At 37.4% G+C, this 21,632-nt stretch overlaps 1 protein-coding gene across 3 annotated transcripts in view; it reads right to left on the minus strand.

The window, feature by feature from the left end:
• MAGE (necdin, MAGE family member) overlaps positions 1–21,632 on the minus strand; it is a 224,698-nt gene that overhangs the window by 154,986 nt on the left and 48,080 nt on the right. For all 3 annotated transcript variants that reach the window (XM_090371627.1, XM_090371626.1, XM_090371628.1), the window contains exon 3: positions 9,906–9,968. In XM_090371627.1, the coding sequence (XP_090227753.1) occupies positions 9,906–9,968 (63 nt within the window). The remainder of the gene's footprint in view (positions 1–9,905; positions 9,969–21,632) is intronic.

Consider the following 21,632-nt stretch of genomic DNA (forward strand, 5'->3'; position numbering starts at 1 on the left):
GCACATTTATTGGAAAACCAAGATTTAGGTAAAGGCTGAGATTTTAGGGTGGAATAGTATTACCATTATGGTGCAAGGAAGACACAGGCTTTTTGCTGCACCAGCCAAAAAAAAAAATAATAAAAAATAAATAAATAAAAAAAAATACATATAAAAAAATGAAAATAAACAACCTATTTGTTTCTTTCCTCACACAGGAAACTATTCAGCTCTCCTTTAAATTTCCCTAAGTTTATCAAGCTCAGCTAACCATGGAGGTAATTTACTGAAGTAATTAACAACTGACTGATAAAAGAAAAATATCCTATAATCCAGTCTAAAACCACTTCCCTGTAATTTGAATTTATAGCCTTTTTATTTTTATTTGTTCATTTTACAATCCCCTCCCAGAGTCTTAGACTTCAAATGAGGTCTCCCCCCCCCTAAAGCCTATAGCAAGATTTGTTGATTACCAAGATCTATATAGCTCACACATTCAATGTCTTTCCTCATACAGGTGCCCTTTTGCAAATCTCACCAAGGCCTTTGTACATTTCGAGCAGCTTTTTTTTTTAGGTGTCTTCTTACTATATCATGTATGGGACTGGACACTGTCTTTTTTTTTTTTTTTTTTTTTGTTAGTTGTTGGTGCATTGACTTCTGTGGCCATAATGCACCTTCCCAAAGTTTTTGCATTTTTTCTGTGATCCAAGCCAGAGGCGGGATTCGAACCCACGACCTTTGGGTTGCCAAGCAGGCACTTTACCCACCTGGCTAGCCCGGTCGGCAACACTATGTCCAACTCGTACTTAGGCACAGTATGGAGGCTTGCAACTGCCTTATACGGTGGGAATGACTTCTATCTCTACAAACAAATGTTCGATAAATCAGCAAAAGGACACTATGGGCCTATTTTGCTTTTTCCATCTTATACAGTAACTTCTCATAAGGGATAAAATGCATTGCTAAAATCCAAAAAAAAAAAACCATGTCAAAATCAACTTCCAACAAAAACCAGCAATATGTTTGTACTGTTTGTTAAAATAGATAACCAGATTAGTTACTAATTTTCCCTTAAAACTCAGAAGTGCTGACAGATGCAGCTCCAAAATAATGACCCTGTGCCACCCTTTAATTAATGATTAAAAATCTGAATTTTTTCTAGTTCCCTAATTTAGACTTTTACCACAACAGTTTATAAATTGATTTTTTTCAGAGTAATTTTTACATGCATCTTTAGGTTTTTGGTTTGGTTTTGGGTTTACTGGCGCAACAGCGACCCAGGCTATAATGTGCCAACCAAGGCATCTTTAGGTAACACCATCATCTTTGAAACTGTTTATCTAGTTTAACCGTTTGCAAACTTTGTTTTGCTTTGAGTTATTTTCAAAATATTCACACATTATTTTTACACAAATTCAATGCTATTTCTTCTTTCTATAAGATTGTGTGAATAAGCCTTCTTGCTAGAGTGAGTAATATGTGTTTGAGCGTTTTTGTATTTGAAGTTTCGAATTACATGCTGTTTTTGTTAACCCACCACTGGGTTAACAAAACCATGTTGTGTAGCCTTCAGAATTTCATTTCTATCTAAATGTCCCATCGTTGCAACCTATCACTGCTTCTATGATTTTACTTACCACTAAAGTCTGATTGGTGTGTAGTTATTCACTCTTAGAACTGTCTTTATATAATGGTGATATACTGCACTTCTCCAATCTGGCGGATCCTTTCACAAGTTCAATGATGCCATCCTAATCAACTTTAATGGTTGATGCACTCATCCTGCTAACTACATGATTACTGAGTATGTGCCATCAACTCCTGGAGCCTTACTTGCCTTTACTCTCAAACATTTTCAAATAAACAATTATCTGTACTTTAAATATTGTTAATATCACTTGCAACCTCTTCCCACTATGAAGGGTCTTTCATCTGTAAAAATTAATGTCAAGTACCTGTTCAATTTAACAGCAAAATTAACTAGGTTATCTAAGGCTTTTCCACATCCATCATGCAAAGGTCTGATCTAATCATTTTGTTATTCTTTGTATTCAGTTACTCAAAAACTTCTTTTCCCTGTACGCTGCTCTCTTAGATAGCAATTTCTCACTCAGTGTTTGCAACTTCACCTTTTCGTAGTTGCCATAGGCTTCAGTACATTTCATTGCTCTGTAACTGTCCAATGCCACCTTTTTTTTTGCCTCATGACAATGGCCAAATCATATTCATCCATCTCCCCATTCTGGTCATTCTATATTTTCTTAATGGTATATATATATTCATGGCTTTTGTGACTATTTTGCATTAGCTTTCACTGGTGCTATGGGGTGCATGCCATTCACCAAAATGACTTAAATTTAAAAATTAAAATATCTACAGCCATAGGCAAATTGTTATGGATTTCAAATACAATTTTTTTTTTTAAATGGTAACCAGTCTCATGACTGAAAGAAAGAACAGTGTTTACTTACAAGTTTCTGTTGTCAAGTTATTTAAGAGTATTTTTCTAGCATTAGCTTCCCATTCATTTTAAATATCAATACTCTCAAGCACACCTTGCCAATAGTAACAAACAAGAACTTTTGAGATGAATGCAAGTGTTACTTTGCCTCATATCATCAGATAATTATGTATCTATATTATCTCTAACCCACCCCATCTAGCAGTTTCCTTGATCCCTTAAGGTGTCCTCAGTGACATCGGTAAAAACCCCTGCACCACCTTTGTTCAAATGTTGACTGTTTCCCCTGATAATGGAATCTGCTGATAAGATTAAATTCTCTTAAACTACTGCTGTATGCACTTGATTATTCTGTTCTTGGGCCTGAATAAGGGTTAAGGGACAGTTGCATTTGTCTCAAGGAAAAGCACCTGTTCCATCACAGCAAATTAAATTGATCTAGTAATGCACCAGGTTTTAATTTGTGATTGATTCACTCCTTACATCAACTAATTAACATAGTACATTTGTTAATCAATATAGTACATTGTGTTTTACAAAGATATTAAACAGGTTTAGTAGCGTTCGTTAGCTTCTTATTTTGAATTTAACCAACTATTTTTGGAAGTTACAACTCCCGGTGTTGGCACCAATATTGTTGAACTAGCTGCCATATTGTAGTCGATAAGAAATAGCATAACGTATAAAGTAAAACTAGATAGCGTAATACGAAGCACTGTATTAGGAATCTGTTATCTTATTATAGTATTATCAATTAATCAAAAATATTATTAATCTTATTAAATTTCATTGTTAATTAAATTGTATTTAAACAGAAATCATGACCCAGACTAGAGCTGCGAAGCAAAGATCACAGATTAGCGAGAGTGTTGTGACTCGGGGGAGAAATGAAGCGGTCGATTCTCCACTGTGTGCGAAATATGAAATGTTTGCAGACCTTTCTAAAACAGGACATGATCTAGCCATGGAGGATGCCTTTGTGCGAGTGCTAGGTGTCTAGTGTCAAGAAATTAGGTGCCAACTCAGCATTCTGATGGGCATCTATGAGAGTTGGAGGTGTAGGGTAAATGCCCTCGAAGAAATTAATATGAGGGCCCATCAAGCTCTCAGCTGCCCAGCTCAATAACAGAGCTCACTCTTGTGCATCAGGCAACACAGAGGCAATCTCCAAGGCAGAATGCGCTGGTCCCAAAGGAACCAGCTATTGTTTGTGACTCTATTGTCAGGGAGACGGGAAATATACTATGCAAGAAGGATAAGTGGAACAGGACCAGGGTATGTCTGCCAGGGGTAAAAGTTGATGACGTTGTAGAGCAGATATCATCTTTTAAGGGCACAAAAGGTGACATTGTTGCACACATTGGAATTAATGATATTAAGAGTAAAAAATCTGCAGATTAACTCAACAAGTACAAGTCAATGTTGAATCAACTGATTCGTGAGTTAGGATTGAATGTGAAAGTGTCTGCAATTCTGCCCAGACAGGATAGGAGGGAGTATATGATGAGAGCTTTGTCGATCAATCTGCCTAGAGAGATTGTGCAAGGATCAAGGGGTAGAATTTTTTTCAGCCTGGTATGTGCTTGTTGACAAGAAAGACTGCTTCTACAGGGATGGGGTAAACTTAAATAGAAAGGGTGCAAGAATTTTTGCTGATGTTATCGAGGCAACATTAGGTGGGTCGGAAAACTGCTAGCTTGGGGGATATACAGATTAAAGGTTAACAGTGGCCGCAGGCAGAGGCACAAGTGATTCTTGCACTGCTTCTATTAGAATGAGCAGCAGCAGCATGGAAAGCAAGGCAATGGAGATTTCCAGAAATGTTGGGAGTCACAGTGGAACAGATAAATACATGGGCTGTGTTAGGGTAACTAAGAATAAAAACAGGTCCATGTATACTTGCATGTACACCAATGCTAGGAGTATAGTTAATAAATTTGACGAGCTTGAAGTTCTAGCCAAGACATCAAAGGTTGATATTGTTGGGATATCAGAGACGTGGGATCACACAGATATAAGCAGAGCAGAATTGTATTTTGTGGAGAACGATGTGTACAGAAAGGATAGCCAGGACAGGAAGGGATATGCTGTTAGTTAAGAAACATCAAATTCAAGGAAGCGCATCCAATTGATGTTGGTGGACAATGCAATCTTGAGTTTGTTTGGTGTAACATAAGCACTGGGAAATGAAAAACGAGAGTAGATGTGTGTTATAGATTTAATGAATCCAGTAAATCAGAATGTCTTATAATGGGGAATTTTAACTTTCCTGATATTGACTGGAACTTGTGGATTGGTCACTCACACACTAAGAAGATTTTTGTGGATTTATTGGATGACTGTTTTTTACAGCTGTTGTTGTTGTTGTTATTTGGTTTTTAGGAGCATTAGCAACTAAGGCCATATTGCTCCGGGATATGCGGTGGTCATTCCTTGACCTTTCCGCATACTCCGTATTTGGTGGTGACGGGCTCGAACCCCGGTCTAATCAAGAAGCATGTGCTACGCACTGCTGCTCCTTCCCACCTGGCTACGGAGGTGCCCGTTTTTACAACAACATGTTTGAGAGACAACCAGAGGGAGTAATACTCTTGATCTGATTATCAGCAGTGATTATTCAAGCATTAAGAATTTGCAGATAAAGAAACCACTGGGTGACAGTGATCACAATGTACTGATGTGGGAATTACTTAAAGATGTAACTACCATCAAGGCTAAAGGGAAGGGCTTTTGCTTTCGTAAAGGTGACTATGGTGGTCTGAGACAGTATTTAAATTCTATACGGTGGGACCAACTGAGGATGTTACCAACAGCAAATTGAAAATGGGAAGCATTCAAAGAATTAATCTTGGAGGCTACTAGGCTTTTTTTTCCAACTAAGAAATACTGCTCTAGGTTTAGCCCCAAATGGATGTCAGGTGAACTAATGAGACTTGTGGCAGAGAAGAAAAATGCATGGGAAGCACATAAATTGTCAGGTGACACAGTAACCAATGGTAAACACAAGCTAGTCTGTAATCAAGTCACAAACAAGGTTAGGAAAGCGAAGGCAGATTACGAAAAATCTTTTGTAAAGGATGCAAAGAAAACCAGCACAGACTTCTTTACTTATATAAACTCTAAAAGGAAGGGGATGAATCAGATTGTTCCACTTGATATCAATGGTTTGACTGTAGATGATCATTCTCAGATAGCTGCTGAATTAAATGAGTATTTTGCATCTACATTCACACATGAGGAGTTATTCAATGAGGGTAGTGCCAGAAGTTTATCAAACTCTAACAGGGAGCTAAGTGATTTTGTAATAACTGAGAGGAAAGTGAAGCAGAAATTGTTGAAGTTAAACATAAAAAAGGCACCTGAGGTGCATGGGATCTATCCAGCTTTATTAAAGGAGGCAGCAAAGGAAGTAAGCAAACCCTTAGCCATAATTATGAGAGCTTCCTTAGACTCAGGGGGAAGTCCCAATCAAATGGAGGTGTGCAAATGTATCACCAATTCACAAAGGGGGTTCAAAGGTGACACAAGTAACTATACACCTGTTAATTTAACTTGTGTTCCGGGCAAAATAAACGAATCACTAGTTAGAGAAGCATTGCAGGATCATCAAGACAAGACTGCAGTAATAGTTAAGACACAGCATGGGTTTGTTAAAGGAGGTCTTGTCTGATCAATTTGATTGGATGCTATGATGTGGTCACAAAGGAACTGAATGCCAAAAATAATTCTGATATCATATACTTGGATTTCAGGAAAGCTTTTGATACTACTGCACATGGAAGACTGCGGTACAAACTGGAGAGGTATGGCATTAAGGGTAAGTTGCTACAATGGATAAAGGGATGGTTGAGTGGAAGACAACAAAGAGTAGTAATCAATGGACACTGCTCTTTGTGGATAAATGTTATTAGTGGAGTTCCCCAGGGTTCGGTGTTGGGCCCATCACTGTTTTGTATATTTATCAATGATATTGATGAAGATATATCGGTTTAATGATACAAAGGTTGGCAGGGTTGTTAACGACAGTAAAGACAATATGCTACTCCAACTGGATCTAGATAAGTTGGGCAAATCGGCTGAGAAGTGGCAACTGAAGTTCAACATTGACAAATGCAAAGTACTGCATATGGGTAGCAATAACGAAAGAGAAACATACCAATTGTGTGGTGGTACTACACTCAGGGAAGTGTAAAGTGAAAAAGACCTGGGTGTAATTGTGCAGTCAAATATGTAGTTCGCTAAGCAGTGCAGACGGGCTGCCAGGCCAGGTCATGGAGTTTTGTCAATGATATATAGGAATTTTGCTAGCAGAGATTCTCCTAGCAAAAGGGAGGTGATTATCCCATTATACAAGCCAATGAGCAGGCCACACCTAGAGTACTGTGTACAGGTCTGGAGGTCTCATTTTAGGAAGGATGTAGAGTTGCTAGAATGACTACAAAGAAGGGCAACAAAGGGGTGCTCTTACCAAGAAAGGCTTAAGTTCTGCAAATTGCAGCACCTGGAGAGTAGGCACCTGCGAGGAGGTGATCTGATTGAGATGTATAAGGCCTTGAATGGGTTGAGCAAGCAGAATGCTGATGGGATTCTTCTTCTTGCTCTGATTAAGAACCTGAGGGGGCACAGTTTCAAATTGAGGAAAGACAGTTGTAGAACAGATGTATGGAAATTTGCCTTTAGCCAGTGGATAATTGATTGGTGGAACAGACTTCCATCTTTTGCTGTGGAAGTTGATAGCCTAAATAAATTTAAGACTCTAACTTTAAGATCTTAAAAATTTAATATCTCTAAACACATGCCACAGGCTATGCAAGTGATGAACTCTTAACTCATGCAGCAATTTTGTACAGCTATTTCTGTCTGAGTCATGACAGCCTCAGAAAAAATATTTGGCAAAGGTAAAGAAAGCCTGCATGAGAAGCACGCAAAAGTTCGATGAAATTTACTGGTAAAAGTACTTTGCTGTAACGGCATTTGTATTGTTGCTAGCTCAGTAAACATCGGTCAGGAGTAGAAATTGAATCTCATGGGAGATTGAAACCCTCCCGAAGTGGAGGGGGTAACCTGACCTTTTTTCTTTAGAATCACTGGCGGACTAGTGAATAAATTGTTTATTAAGTAAAAAAAAAAGGAAAAAGGAAGCCCACACAAGAAGCATGGGAAACTTCCAAATGGTTTACCGGTGAAACTACGTTACGAAAATTTTTTTACAACACCAGAACTTCCAATATGACTCTGTTCGTAATTCAGTTAGTGATTCTAAAGAAAAAAGATCAGGTTACCCCCCCTCCACTTCAGGAGGGTTTCAAGCTCCCATAGGATTCAACTTCTACTCCAGACCGATAACACCCACCGTCTGTTTACCGAGCGAGCAACAATACAAATGCCATTACAGCAAAGTACTTTTACCGGTAAATTTCATCGAACTTTTGTTTGCTTCTCATCAGGCTTTCTTTACCTTAGCCAAATATTCAAATGTAAATTTTGTAACAACAATTATAAAGTAAGTAAACTAACAAAATATTGCAAAATTAACTTTAGAGAATTTAAATCAACAAAATATTATAGTAATTAAGCAGTTAAAAATTTTAGCTTACAAGATACTGAAAATAATATAAGTTAGCAGAATTACTTTTAGAAAAGGTAGCAATTAAATTTAAAAGTACTATAAGAAAAGATTACTAACCAAAATTAAATTTTAATAAAATCAAAGAAATAAAATTTATCAAATATTTAAGCAAATTAAGGAAAACAAAAATCTGTCCACTAATCTCTTATTTCAATCTTCCTTCAACCTTGAATATTATCCTACACCACTTACTGCCACACATGCACTCTCTGTGACTGAACAACTTTATTCCAAATGCAGAATAAAAAAATTCATTCCAACAAAAATAATTTTACTGAAATGATCTGAGAAAACAATGGGATTGGAAAATTTAAAACAGTACTTCAACAAAAAAAAAAAAGGAGGAATAGAAATCATGTATATTGTCCCATTTTTGCATTCTTGTAATGCTAAACAACATAAGATTGAGAATGATCATGAGAGAGACTACATTGAAGAAGAGACTATTGTGTTGATCTGAGGTGCTTAGAAGACCACTAATATTGACCATGTACTCTGAAAGGTTGCTGGTGAGGAAAAGGTCAAGAGTGCTGGTTGTGGCTAGAATTATCTGGTATTCTGATAGATAAATGAACAAGGTATGAGAGGTCATTTGCAAATGCCAATGACCTTGCAAGATGTATGAGGTCATTGGTATTTGGGTCCATATAACTAGAAAACTGAAGCCAGTCTGAGTTGTGAAAATTAAAATCACCAAGGAAACTTACCTCACTAAGGAAATTTAGGCTGGAGAAAATAGTTTCAAATGAAGGAAGTAAAAGTGTTCTGAGTGATTATTATAGCTGAGAGAATGACAGAAGCAAACAGAATCTGACAGATTGGGACAGATAGTTTAAAGCTAGAGAAAAAAAAAAAAATGAGAGAGAGAGAGAGAGAGAGAGAGAGAGAGAGAGAGAGAGAGAGAGAGAGAGAGAGAGAGAGAGCTGTTGTTATTTGGTTTTTAGGAGCATTAGCAACTAAGGCCATATTGCTCCAGGAATATGCTGTGGTCATTCCCTGACCTTTCCGCATCCTCCGTATTTGGTGGTCATAGGCTCGAACCCCGGTCTAATCAAGAAGCGTGGGCTACGCACTGTTGCTCCTTCCCACCTGGCTACGGAGCGCCAAGAGAGAGAGCAACTCCCAAATTAGAAAGTCTCTGACACGGAATATCAGAGCAGGTGTATGCATAAGTACCACTTGTGAAGTAAAAGGAATCAAGGGAATAATTAGGACAGCTAAAATTAGTGGTTGAGGCAACTGATAATTGAGATTCTGTCAGAAAAAAATAATTGGGGCTTGGCAAATAGACATCATTAAGATGGAATCAAGATCACATACATTTGTGAAATGACTGAGGAAGTTTCTGGGAGGCTTTGAACTTTTCACAAATAAGTTTGTTCTATTAGTCTGACTATTCAATGATGCATTCAGTAGATAAATAAAGGGGGTTGACATGTTATATGAATTAATGAAATTTTTGTATATGCTGTGTGGCATGCACACAGCAAGAATAATCCAGCTCCTCAACCTAACATGGCCTCAATGATGCCTCCCAGAAAGTTACCATCACGTTCAGTCTAGTGGACTAACTAACTGCCAGCCTACAAAGGAATATTACATCTCTCCATAATGACCATCATATATATAAATACATCATTCATACTGCATGATAAAATAAGTGGGGTTGTTATAACTTTTCCCTGAAGACTAAACCTGGGTTTTATCACTTTATGCCTCCAATCAGCAAAACAGTGATATTTTTGGATGATGAGAGTCACCTACCACTTAGAAATATGTCATCAACTACCAACACTTAAATTAATCTGAATAGACTTCAAGACAGATGCTTACCAAATGTATCATTTCATCTTCTGAAATAATAGATGGCTGAGTGGATGGAACACTGGAAGAATCCTAAATAAAAAAACAAATTTTAACAGCACAACCTCTACATTATTATCATAATAAATAACACTGTGTTCAGCCCTTTTCATTAAAGTAAAAAACTTCATAATTCTAAGAATTTTTTATAATTGAGCATTGAACAGTGGCCAAGAATAACGTGATCCAGAAGATGGTCTGCCTTCATTTTTGTCTCTGCCTGAGGGGTGCAAGATTTGCAACAAGCAACAACATTAACTTTTAAGTACAGTGCGGTCCTGATTTTGTTCATAAAACTTTCAGTTTTATGAACAAAAATTATTTTACACTGGATATTCAATTTATAAATTCGACTTCATAAAGCATAACTTTCAGAACATTAATATGATGTGCATATTTAACAATTTTATGCACTGTACATATTTAACAATTTAAAACTACATGCAATATATTTTTAGTGAAATGTATTATCAAGCACACCTCATGACAATATGAGGTGCAAGGTGTTTGATAATGTATATTATCAACAGTATTTCAATTAGATAAAAGTGACTTTTGCTTATAATAGGTTAATTTATTAATTAGAGAAGTTTTATATCCTTTATAAATAGAATAGGATAAATATTAAGAATTAATAAGGACTAGTGATGGTCCCAGAAAAAACACATAGCAAGAGATTCAGTCCTACTGTCCAGTAACAAGACGTATCTGGCAAAGAATGCCAAGAAAATCAGCAAAGGTCTTTTTACTTATATTAACTGTAGAAGGACGGGGGTTGAATAACATTGGTCCACTTAATGTCGATTGCGTAACTGTTGATGATCCTGCTCAGGTTGCTGATAGGCTGAATAGGTATTTTGCATCTACATTCACACAAACGAAGAATTCTTTAGGAAGAGGAGGTGCCAAAAGTTTATCAAACTCACTCTTACAGGGATCTGAAGGATTGTGATAACTGAGAAGAAAATGGAAGACAAATTGTTAAAGCTAAACATAAAAAAGACACCTAGGGTGGAGGGGGGGGGAATATATCCAATTATATTAAGAGATGTAAGAAAACCCTTAGCCATAATTATAAGAGCATTTTTGGATTCTGGGAGGTCCCTACGGACTGAAGATGTGGAAATGTATTTCCAATTCACAAAAGAGGGTGATCAAAGGGTGACATGATTAAATGCAGATTAATTTCAGATAGATTAATTAAATGTAGGCCTTTCTAGAAAAGAGTACAGTTATACTGCAGTTAAAGCATGGGTTTGTTATGGGGAGATCTTGTCTCACCAATTTGATTGGAACTACAGTGCAGTGACAAAGGAACCAGAAGCAAAAAATAATTCTGATATCATACACTTGGATTTCAGGAAATCTTTGATACTGTTGCATATAAAAGAATGCCGTACAAACTGGAGCAGTTGGCATTAAGGGAAAGTTACTGCTACAGATAAAGGGATGGTTGAGTGGGAGAAAACAGAGAGGTTATCAATGGATACTGCTCTATGTGAATTAATGTTATTAATTCACATAGAGCAGTATCCATGTGGGTTAATGTTATTAGTGGAGTCCCATAAGGTTTGGCACTAGGCCCATTGTTGTTTCCTGAATTTAATAATAATACTGATGAAGGTATATCAGGCTTATTGTCTAAGCCTGATATTTCACTGCTGACCTTTGTATGATCTAAATGCAGATGATATAAAGGTTGGCAGGATGGTTTATGACAGTAATGAACGTATGCTGCAACAAGATCTATAAAAATTAAGCAGATGGACTGAAAAATGGCAACTGAAGCTGAACATTGACAAATGGAAGGTACTGCATATGAACAGCAGTAATCCCAGAGTAACATATCAACTATGTAGTAAAGGTTGACCATCACTAATCCAGCCACTGGTAATCCGGTTCCACCGCTAATTCGGACTTAATTTCTGCGAACGTAATTTCAAAGTTCCCCTGTCAGCGCACCGACCTGCCTTTACTGTTTTGATGGCATTGGTTGCATCAGCTGTTGGTGCGAACTCGTAAACACTGGCAAGCCATTCCCATTTGTTTTTCTGCATTTATTATTATAACCTGTTCACATTTAGCCCCAGCCACAGAGCAGTAACATATTTCTCTACTCATTGCCCCATATTTCTCTACTCATTGGCCCAGCCATGGTTCCAATGCATAAAGGAAGTGCCTTTTGTGGTGTAAAGCGCACTGTACATTGTCCATAACAGATAAAGTTGAACTTCTGAAAAAAATTCAACAGCGAGGTGTCTGTGAGAAGTTTAACTCTGCTTAATTGTAAATTCCAGCAATTTCTATCAGTTCCTCTTATTTTAGTAATTTTCTTTTTGCCATTCCTTTTCAGATTTTTTTTTTTTTTTACAACATTTGTACAAACTTGCAGAAAACACAACATAATGTGATGGATATATATATATATAGCTCATGTGGTTTTATCAATGATACACAGAAATTTTGCTAGCAGGAATAAGGTGATTATCCCATTGTATTAAGCAATGGTCTAGCCACATGTAGGAAGGATGTAGAGCTGCTGGAAAGAATACATAGAAGGGCAATGAGATTGGTGACGAGAAAGAAAGGGGTGCTCATACCAAGAAAGGTTACAGTTTTGCAAACTGAAATATCTGGAGACTAGGTACCTGACAGGTGATCTGAGTGAGATGTTTAAGGCTTTAAATGGCTTGAGCAAACTCAATGCTGATGGGATTCTTCCTCTTGCTCAGACTATGTACATAAGGGGGCATAAATTCAAACTGAGGAAGGATAGTTACAGAATAGGTGTGCGGAAGTTTGTCTTCAGTCAATGGGCGGCTGATTGCTGGAACAAGCTTCCATCCGTTGTATTGTGGAAGTGAATAATTTGAATAAATTCAAGGAAGAACTAAACAAATTATTGGAATGTATTGATATGTGAAATGGTTTTTTTTCTTTAGCTGATGCTGTAAAAGCTTGCTTTCTTGCATCATTTCCCACTATTAATACATACAATCAACAGGGTTTGGACTGTGTATTTTTTTTTATAATATTTCCAAAGTCAATTCATGTTTTCAGTGAAAAATTAGAAAATTTTTATAACTGCGGGTGTATAAGTTTTGAGGAGTTTCCTTTAGTTTATTCATGCTGAAATTTGACTTGTAGATGGAAGTTGTTTTGTTATTTGGTTTTTAGGAGCATTAGCAACTAAGGCCATATTGCTCCGGGATATGCGGTGGTCATTCCCTGATCTTTCTGCATCCTCCGTATTTGGTGGTGACGGGCTCAAACCCCGGTCTAATCAAGAAGCGTGTGCTATGCACTGCTGCTCTTTCCCACCTGGATGGAAGTTTGGTTAATAAACTGAAGGCATGAGCTAGAAAAGTATTACTTCGGCAAATTTTAATTTGTATTTTAACTTAGACAATAATAACTATTCTCTATACAAAACTTCAAAGCTTTTGTACTAAATTTCAGTGCTATAGTAATTTTTTATAAGCAAAACATTCTTTTGTGCTTGTATACTTCATTAATTGATCAGTATGGCTCCTAAAATACAAATCACCACTACTGAATATTGCAATATGGCACTGGACAAATTACTACTATAGATAAACAGATGGTGAATTGTCGGAAACAAAACATATTTATGGACTAATGTTATGAGTAGGGTTCCACAAGGTTCGACATAGGCTGTTTCTAATATTTATTAATGTATTCAATTAATACATGTCAATTATTAATTGACATGTGCATTGAATACATGTAAATTATTAATAAATAACATTGGTCAACAGCTAAAATGTTTTGGTAATAAAATTGGTAAATTTCAACTAATATTAATATGCTAAATACAAATATGACAGTTAAAATGGATTATTAGCTCTAGTTTTGATGATACTATACATGTCACTTTCAGAGCATTTTTGCTTGATTTTGGGGGAAATTTGGCCTTGAGGTACAGTGTGGTAACACTGCAGCCATTGGTGCTGAGTAGCACTATTTTCTGTCTAGACATGTCAGTCAATCAGTCTGAGCCAGGCATCTGTCCATGCTACATTTGTTTTTGACCAAGTAAAAACTGAAAATTTAGCATGTCACATAAGTGTGTAAATAGTGTGGATAATTTTTGTTATGATTGTGGTGAAATGACATTTGCATCACAGAAGCATGTGATTACTCGGATAATAAAAAAAAGCAGCATACAACTGTTATTTTGGCTGCAATGTTGGAGACCAAGACAAAAGTTGGGTGCATCATATTTGCTGCAATACTTGTGCTTATCTCCACAGCTGGTTAAGTCTGGTGCCTCCGTAGCCAGGTGGGAAGGAGAAACAGTGTGTAGCATACGCTTCTTGATTAGACCGGGGTTCGAGCCCGTCACCACCAAATACGGAGGATGCGGAAAAGTCAGGGAATGACCACCGCATATTCCCAGAGCAATATGGCCTTAGTTGCTAATGCTCCTAAAAACCAAAACAACAACAACAGCTGGTTAAGTCACAAAGATTGCTCATTGCCTTTTGCCATGCCCATGATAAGGAGAGAGAGTCTTCAGATGATACAACAGGCTTATTTTTGTATGGTAGCACCTCTTCAGCAGGGGATTTCCAAGGAGAAAAAGTGGACCTTAAGCTACATGAATATACCATTTGCTACTGGACCAGTACCTCACGGAGGACTTCCTCTTTGAGAGCCAACAGCTGAGTATATTTGAGAATCTGATATAGTCAGGTGATTGCCGAGATAAATCACCCGAACCTTCCAAGTTAACAGATCATGATTTTATTTCCAAAATCCTCTCTGCAAAGCCACACAAAATTACACAAAATGAATTAAATGATCTTATCAGAGATTTTGATTTACCAAAAAAAAAAATAAGGCACAAGTTTTAGGCTCAAGTCTGCAACAGTGGAATCTCTTTCAAGATAATGTTAACTATGCAACATGAAATAAAATTCTCTGAATAGTGCTGATTGCCAAGTGGCACTGGGGGGGTCCCCCCCACAACTGCATTTGTATATTGTTTCACAGTACAAACTCTGTAAAGGCCATAGATAGTGAGTTTTAGTGTTGGTCTGCATAGTATAATGTTGGATTGTGTCGTTTTGTTGTTCCTCTAGCCATTTAGCCACAGGCATCCCTAGTGGGATCCCATGTTGCCTGTCCTCTGCACTGGGGAAATAGGTCAAGTATAGTAGGGTATAAAAAGATCTCTGGCAGGGGCAAACCCTGGATGTTGCCTGAGCTTGCCAGGGAGGGAGACACACACACACACACACACACACACACACACACACACACACACACACACACACACACACACACACACACACACACACACACTGGAAAGTGAAAAGGAGAGTGGGGGGAGACAGATGGAGAGGAGAGGAACAGATGAAGATAAAGAAGATGAATGATAAGAAGACTTTCCACCTTGAAATAGGAAGTAAAAGGGATAGAGGGGGCACCCCTGTTGAAGGAGGCCCCCTTCTTCCATGGGGGAAATTGTTAAGAGTGGAAAAAGATTTGTGGCAGCAGATTCCACCAGGTGAAAAGGATGGGGGTGGGGAAGGGAACCAGGGATTGTATGGGGGATTAAAATCATAGAGATAGGGCATCCTATGTTGGAGGAGGTCATACTGTGGGCATGCAGTGCTTCTTTGTTATTAATCCAACACCAGTCAGAGTAGCTGAAGCCAGTGTCAACAAATCCCACAACATGCCTCAGAAGAGGGGGTCATGACATCAGTAGGGAGGTGATTCCCCCAATGTACAGCAATACCCCACATAGCACTGATAATTGGTACCGAAACTGTTCCGGTACCAATTATCAGTGCTATGGGTACCGAAACTGTTCCGTGTTATCTGAAACCGTGCTGATTGAGGTATAATTATAATGGGTTTTAATTGAATGTGTACCAGACAAACGGTCTCTAAACAAATTATAAAAAATCTATAAACAATTTGTGCTTGATACCAATTAAAAGGATTTGAAATAAAAAATACTGGAAAAATTTTATTAATGAAAAGGTAACATAATGAGAGATGAGAAAAAAGCTTTATTATTTATTTAGGTATTTCAATAATGAAGCCTGGTGAAGTTGTCACTTTTTCTCAGCATACAAGTCTTTGTAGCATCGAATCCCATCTTGTAAAATTTGCCATATCTTGATGCTACGTTCAACGTTCGGATCTCCATTCATAATTGCCTCGCAGGCCATGTCAGCCCTCCCCCGCAAAGCTTACTCCAATTCTTTTGTTGTAACTTCAGTGTGTTATCCACTTGTATTCCTCTTTATCATATGCAGTTTGCTCATCAATTTCAATGAGAGTTTCATCATCTAAGTCATTTACATGTGAGTTAATGCAGTTATCACATTGGCAGCGTCGAAAGTTTGGAACCCAAAGTCTTTTCTGATCTTCACAAGGTCTTTGGCAATTGTCTGAATTTGCGGTTCAAAACCAGTGAAAACTACCCAAATAGGGCAAAACATGCTGCCAAACAGAACGCATGTTGTTGGTAGTGATTTCTAGCCAAGATGCAGATATATTTTCGATCACATTCCTGATATTATAATTTTTCCCAAATGTTTGTGAAGACAATGATCCCACTCCTGTTGAAGCTTCAATTGCTTGGGAAAAAGTTGGCTGCAAATAATATGCCTTGAATGTGGTAATTATGCCTTGATCCATGGGTTGTAAGAGAGACATTGTGTTAGGCAAAGAAAGCATATTTTTATATTTTCATTGAGATCAGAAATTTCAGGTGGATGGCCTGGTACATTGTCTAAAAGCATCAAAATTTTGAACTTCATCCCTTCATCTTTGCAGTAACATTCAACCGTTGGACAAAAATAATTTATGAACCATTCTGTAAACAATTCTCTTGTAATCCATGCTTTCTTATTGGATTGCCAAATTATGGCCAATGTGCTTTTTACGCAACCCTTTAGAGCGCTTGGGTTTTCTGCTCTGAACATGAGTAGAGGCATCAATATAAAATCCCCAGATGAGTTTCCACCAAATAAGTGTTAAACAATCTTTTGATGCTTTATATCCAAGTTGGGCCTTTTCATTTTCAGCTAAAAAAGTTCATGATGGCATATTATTTCAGAACAGTCCAGTTTTGTTGACATTGAAAATTTAATCATCCTTATAGTCACCTTCTTCAATGATGTCTTTCAATTCACTGGGAAATCTTGCAGCAGCGACTTTGTTTGCACTTTCACCTGAGATACGAACATTGTGAAGCCCAATGCAGTTTTTAAATTGGAAAAACCAACCACAACTGGCTGTAAATATTTCTTTAGTCTCCTCTTCATTTTCTTATTTTTCCTTGAATGTGTTAAAAAGGCTCATGGCTTTCGCTTGAATGATGTTTTGACTCAAAGGAATTCTCTTTTTATTACAATATTCTCTCCATATTAGACGTTCCATATTAATCAATAGCAAACTTCTTTGCTTAGTTATCACTTTCATCATGTAAGATGTTGTAAAAATTCCCTGCTCTTTAACCTGATCCTTCTTTCAATCATTCATTCCATTTTCCTGCACAATTTTAGCATATGATGCACCACCTTCATGGCATTTGATAATATCAAGTTTTTTTTCTAATGTAAGCCATTTACGTTTAGTAGCGCCACCACTTTCATTACTTTTCCTTTTTTGACTCATTGGTTCATATTTATAAAGGAGTAAAAAATAAGTTGTGAAATAAAGTTTGAAAAGTTATTACCTTGTCTCGTCAGGATGGAACACTGAACACTGTTGCACATTGCCGCTGACTGCCCGAGGAGTGCTACTGGCACATGTGCATATGAGACTATATGTATGCAGCATATATGTACGCGTACCTAGGCTATGATAATGCAGCATATAATTATGTAGAGTATGTGTCTAAGCTATTAGTGTAAATTTTCGACTTAAATTTAGTCATAAAGTTTATTGCTTCCTCTGAAAACTAATAATAAATTTATTATAAGTTAAGATACAAAAATATAAACAAACAGGAGCTTTCGGGGCGATGGAACATTATAGTCATAAAGCAATAAATTTTATGACTGTTATGGAACCTGATACAAAAGGCCTTTTCACAGACTTAAACTTAATTGAAAACCGTGTTATAGTGAAACCCGTGCTGTTTGAAGCCGTGCTAAGCAAGGTATTGCTGTAGTCTAATTTAGGGGATCTGTTAGAACAACACACGCTCTACATGCACTCAGCCATTTACACAATTACACTTTTTTTTTTAATATTTAAGGACAGACTGAAAAACAGCACACAACATCTCACACATTTATCCTCTTACTTTCATCATCATATAGACAGACAGGTGCCACCTAAATATAACAACTAACAAGACATCACTTTTATTTTAATACTAATCGTAAACATTCAATCAGTCACCGCATAGTTCACACAGGTGATCTAACTTTCTCTCACATTTATACAACTTAACCTGCAAGAATTGCTAATTTATTATTCTTTTTTTTTTATATACACACATACATATTCAGGATAGTACAACAGTTAACACTTAAAGTGTCATTCTCATTCATTCCCCATTTTCACACACTTATTCCACTCAATACAGTACTCTAAATAGGGCAGCACACAATTTTTTTTTCCTTTCTTTTTTTTTTTTTTTTGCAGGTTAAGTGGACTCATTTCCCACCCAGCACAAGACACATAATATTGACATATACACACATACCTACATTTACATACATACTAACATACACATTCTCTCTCTCTCTCTCTCTCTCTCTCCTCCTCCCTCTCTCTCTCTCTCTCTCTCTCTCTCTCTCTCTCCTCTCTCTCTCTCTCTCTCTCTCTCTCTCTCTCTCTCTCTCTCTCTCTCTCTCTCTCACACACACACACACACACACACACGCACACCAAATCTCATGCACATTATCACATTTAAACCTACTTGTGCTCATATACCCACTCGTGTGTCCACTTATATTTATAATTTGTACACTCGGGATAATCATAGTACACAGACAACTTATATATTTTTATGATTAGACATATATAAAAATTATGAACACTATATCTTAAATATTTATATCTGGAAAAGTGTTAAAAAAGAAAAATGTTATAAATCATACTCATGCAAGCTCTCAATCCAATTAGGCAACATGAATGCAACTGAGAGCTGCAAACCAGCAAAGACTGCAATTCATAATTCACACACACCAAAGTACAAATTTCACAAGCAGGATCTCTCCATCACATCTGACAACACAGGTGTAACAGCCAGCTGCAAACCAGCATAGACTGCCATACCCACTAGGGATTACAATACAAGATTCCGGTAATATTTTTCCCATTATTCAAATCCTGGTATAAAAATACCGGTTTTTTGGTACTAATTTAAAAAATAATTATCCAAGATTTATTCACATAAAAGTTATAAAATCAACAACAATAAATCATTAATACTGCTGAATTTGCAAATGAGTAAAAATGCAACGGAAACCTGAAAACGTCATGAAACTGCAAGACAATCTTACAAATACATTTCTCTCAGTAAATATAGTGTGGAAGTAAAGCACTTAAGGAATAACAAAAACATCATTATGGAAATATTTTCATTAGTGGCAGTAGGCCTGGTAGGGCAATTAAGGAATATGGCGAACAATGGTATGGCAGGTGCAGAAAGGTTAAAATTAATAAAAGCTTCTGAGTGTATTCCCTCTCTTACATCGTTACTTGAGGATGCGACACGGTGCATTTTGGGAAAGGGTGTCAGTATGGAGAGTTCAAAGGTATTGTGAACAGGTGATCTTGAGGTAAAAGATGAAAATGTTTCGTTGTGTGGAAAAAACAGAATTTTTTTCCCACCAAAGGAAGAAGAGCGAGTTTAAAGAATAACACCGTGATTGGGTCAGGTTTATATTAGATAGGGGGAAATTGCGTGCAAACCCCTCTGGGGTTTGCACACAAGCTTGCATATAAAAAAGTAGTACAAGGGGCGATTGTAACTTACAATCAATTTGATAAATAAATAAATGAGATGGAAATAAATAAGGTGCTCACACCAAAAGAGGGTTTTGTGGTTGTTGTTCAGAGGGGATGCTGACTTCCAGTGGTAGTTCTGGGTTCAGTTTGGGTCCAGTTCTGCGAGTATCCAGCTATATAGTGAAGGGTTCCGCCGGGCATGTTCTTGTGCTAGAAGTTAATCCAAAAGTTGAATAACAAGCCGTCAGATAGTACCATGGCTTCTACTACTGCTGTGGTAATTTCCTTCAGTATTAACAGAGAATTGTTCTTGAGATCCCGAAATCAGACAGTACTGGAAGAGCTATACAGCAGAGATGCAGAGTTCAACTAAGGAGAGAGAGAGACACATCGCCGACCTCCATGAAAGGAACCCACACAAAGGAATCCCACCGTGAAAGAGAAGGAAGGAAGGTAAGTCCTCTGAACTGTGTTATTTTGGAAATGGTACTTAGGTAAAGTGGGAGATTATTTTAGAGTAAGGTTGAAAATGAAGAAACATGAGAAATAAGGAAATGTTTAGTGTTGAGTTGGTTTATTTGGTTGATATAAAGAAAATTGATATTGCTAAATTAAGAGAGATTACATGGAATTGTTAACATTAAGTTATCGAATTATGGATTGCTGTTGTGAAGAGAATTGATATTAGTGATTAAGAGAAATATGAGGAAGTGATTAAGATTGAATTAGTTTAGTGTTTGAAGCTGTAGAGAGAGAGTTGAGATTGTTAATTGAGAGAAATTTTATGGAAATGATAGCATGTATTAACAGATTAAATGAGAAAAATGAATAGATTAGATGTAAATGAACACCAGTTATGTATTGTAAGTACATTTGTATGATAAATGACTTTTGTATTATATTTGTGTCATTGCTCTTGAGAAATTGACAGCTCACATAAAATATACACTGAGTGATCACTGAATTATGACCACGTATATGAAAACTGAATACGACCTGCTGACCTCGTGAGGTACGAGAGTGTGGAGTTAGTCAACCTAAGTAGCATAGATGTCAGTGGTTTAGTAGGTTGTAAAATTCCGAGCGTGATGGGTAAAAGGAAGGATTTATCGGACTTTGATAAAGGGCAGATTGTGGGTGCTTGATGAGCTGGTGCCTCGATTTCCCAAACGGCTAAACTGGTGAGGTGTTTGAGAGCCGTTGTGGTTAAAGTGTACCAGGACTGGCGTCAAAATGGCCAAACAATGACCCGACGGCAAAGCTGCAAAGGTCAGCGAAAGGTTGATGTTAGAGATGAGCGTCGGGTCTGACGACTCATACAGGGGAACAGGTGCAGCACTGTTGAAGAGTGGACTTACCAATACAATATGGGCCAACCTGGAACAATATCTGGCATGATTATGCGTCGTACACTCGTACGTATGGGCTATACCAGCAAACAATCCCTACGGCATCCTCTCCTAATCAAGGTCATTGGCATAAAAGACTCGCCTGGTGTAAAGAGCATGCAAATTGGATTTTAGAAGACTGGAAGAAGGTGTGCTGCTCAGATGAGTCACGTTATTTACTTCACACCGTGGATGGTCATGTACGGATTTGCGTCAACAACATGAAGCTCTTCATCCATTATGCATGGTATCAAAAGTGCAGGCCAGTGGAGGCGGTTATATGGTGCGGGGCATGTTTCATTGGCAGGAACTTGGACCCCTGGTGCATGTGGAACAACGTATCACTGGTCTCCGCTAT

This window comes from Mastigoproctus giganteus, chromosome 4, assembly GCF_048544385.1.
Source record: "Mastigoproctus giganteus isolate SK-2022 chromosome 4, ASM4854438v1, whole genome shotgun sequence".
NCBI classification, from domain to species: Eukaryota; Metazoa; Arthropoda; class Arachnida; order Uropygi; family Thelyphonidae; genus Mastigoproctus; species Mastigoproctus giganteus.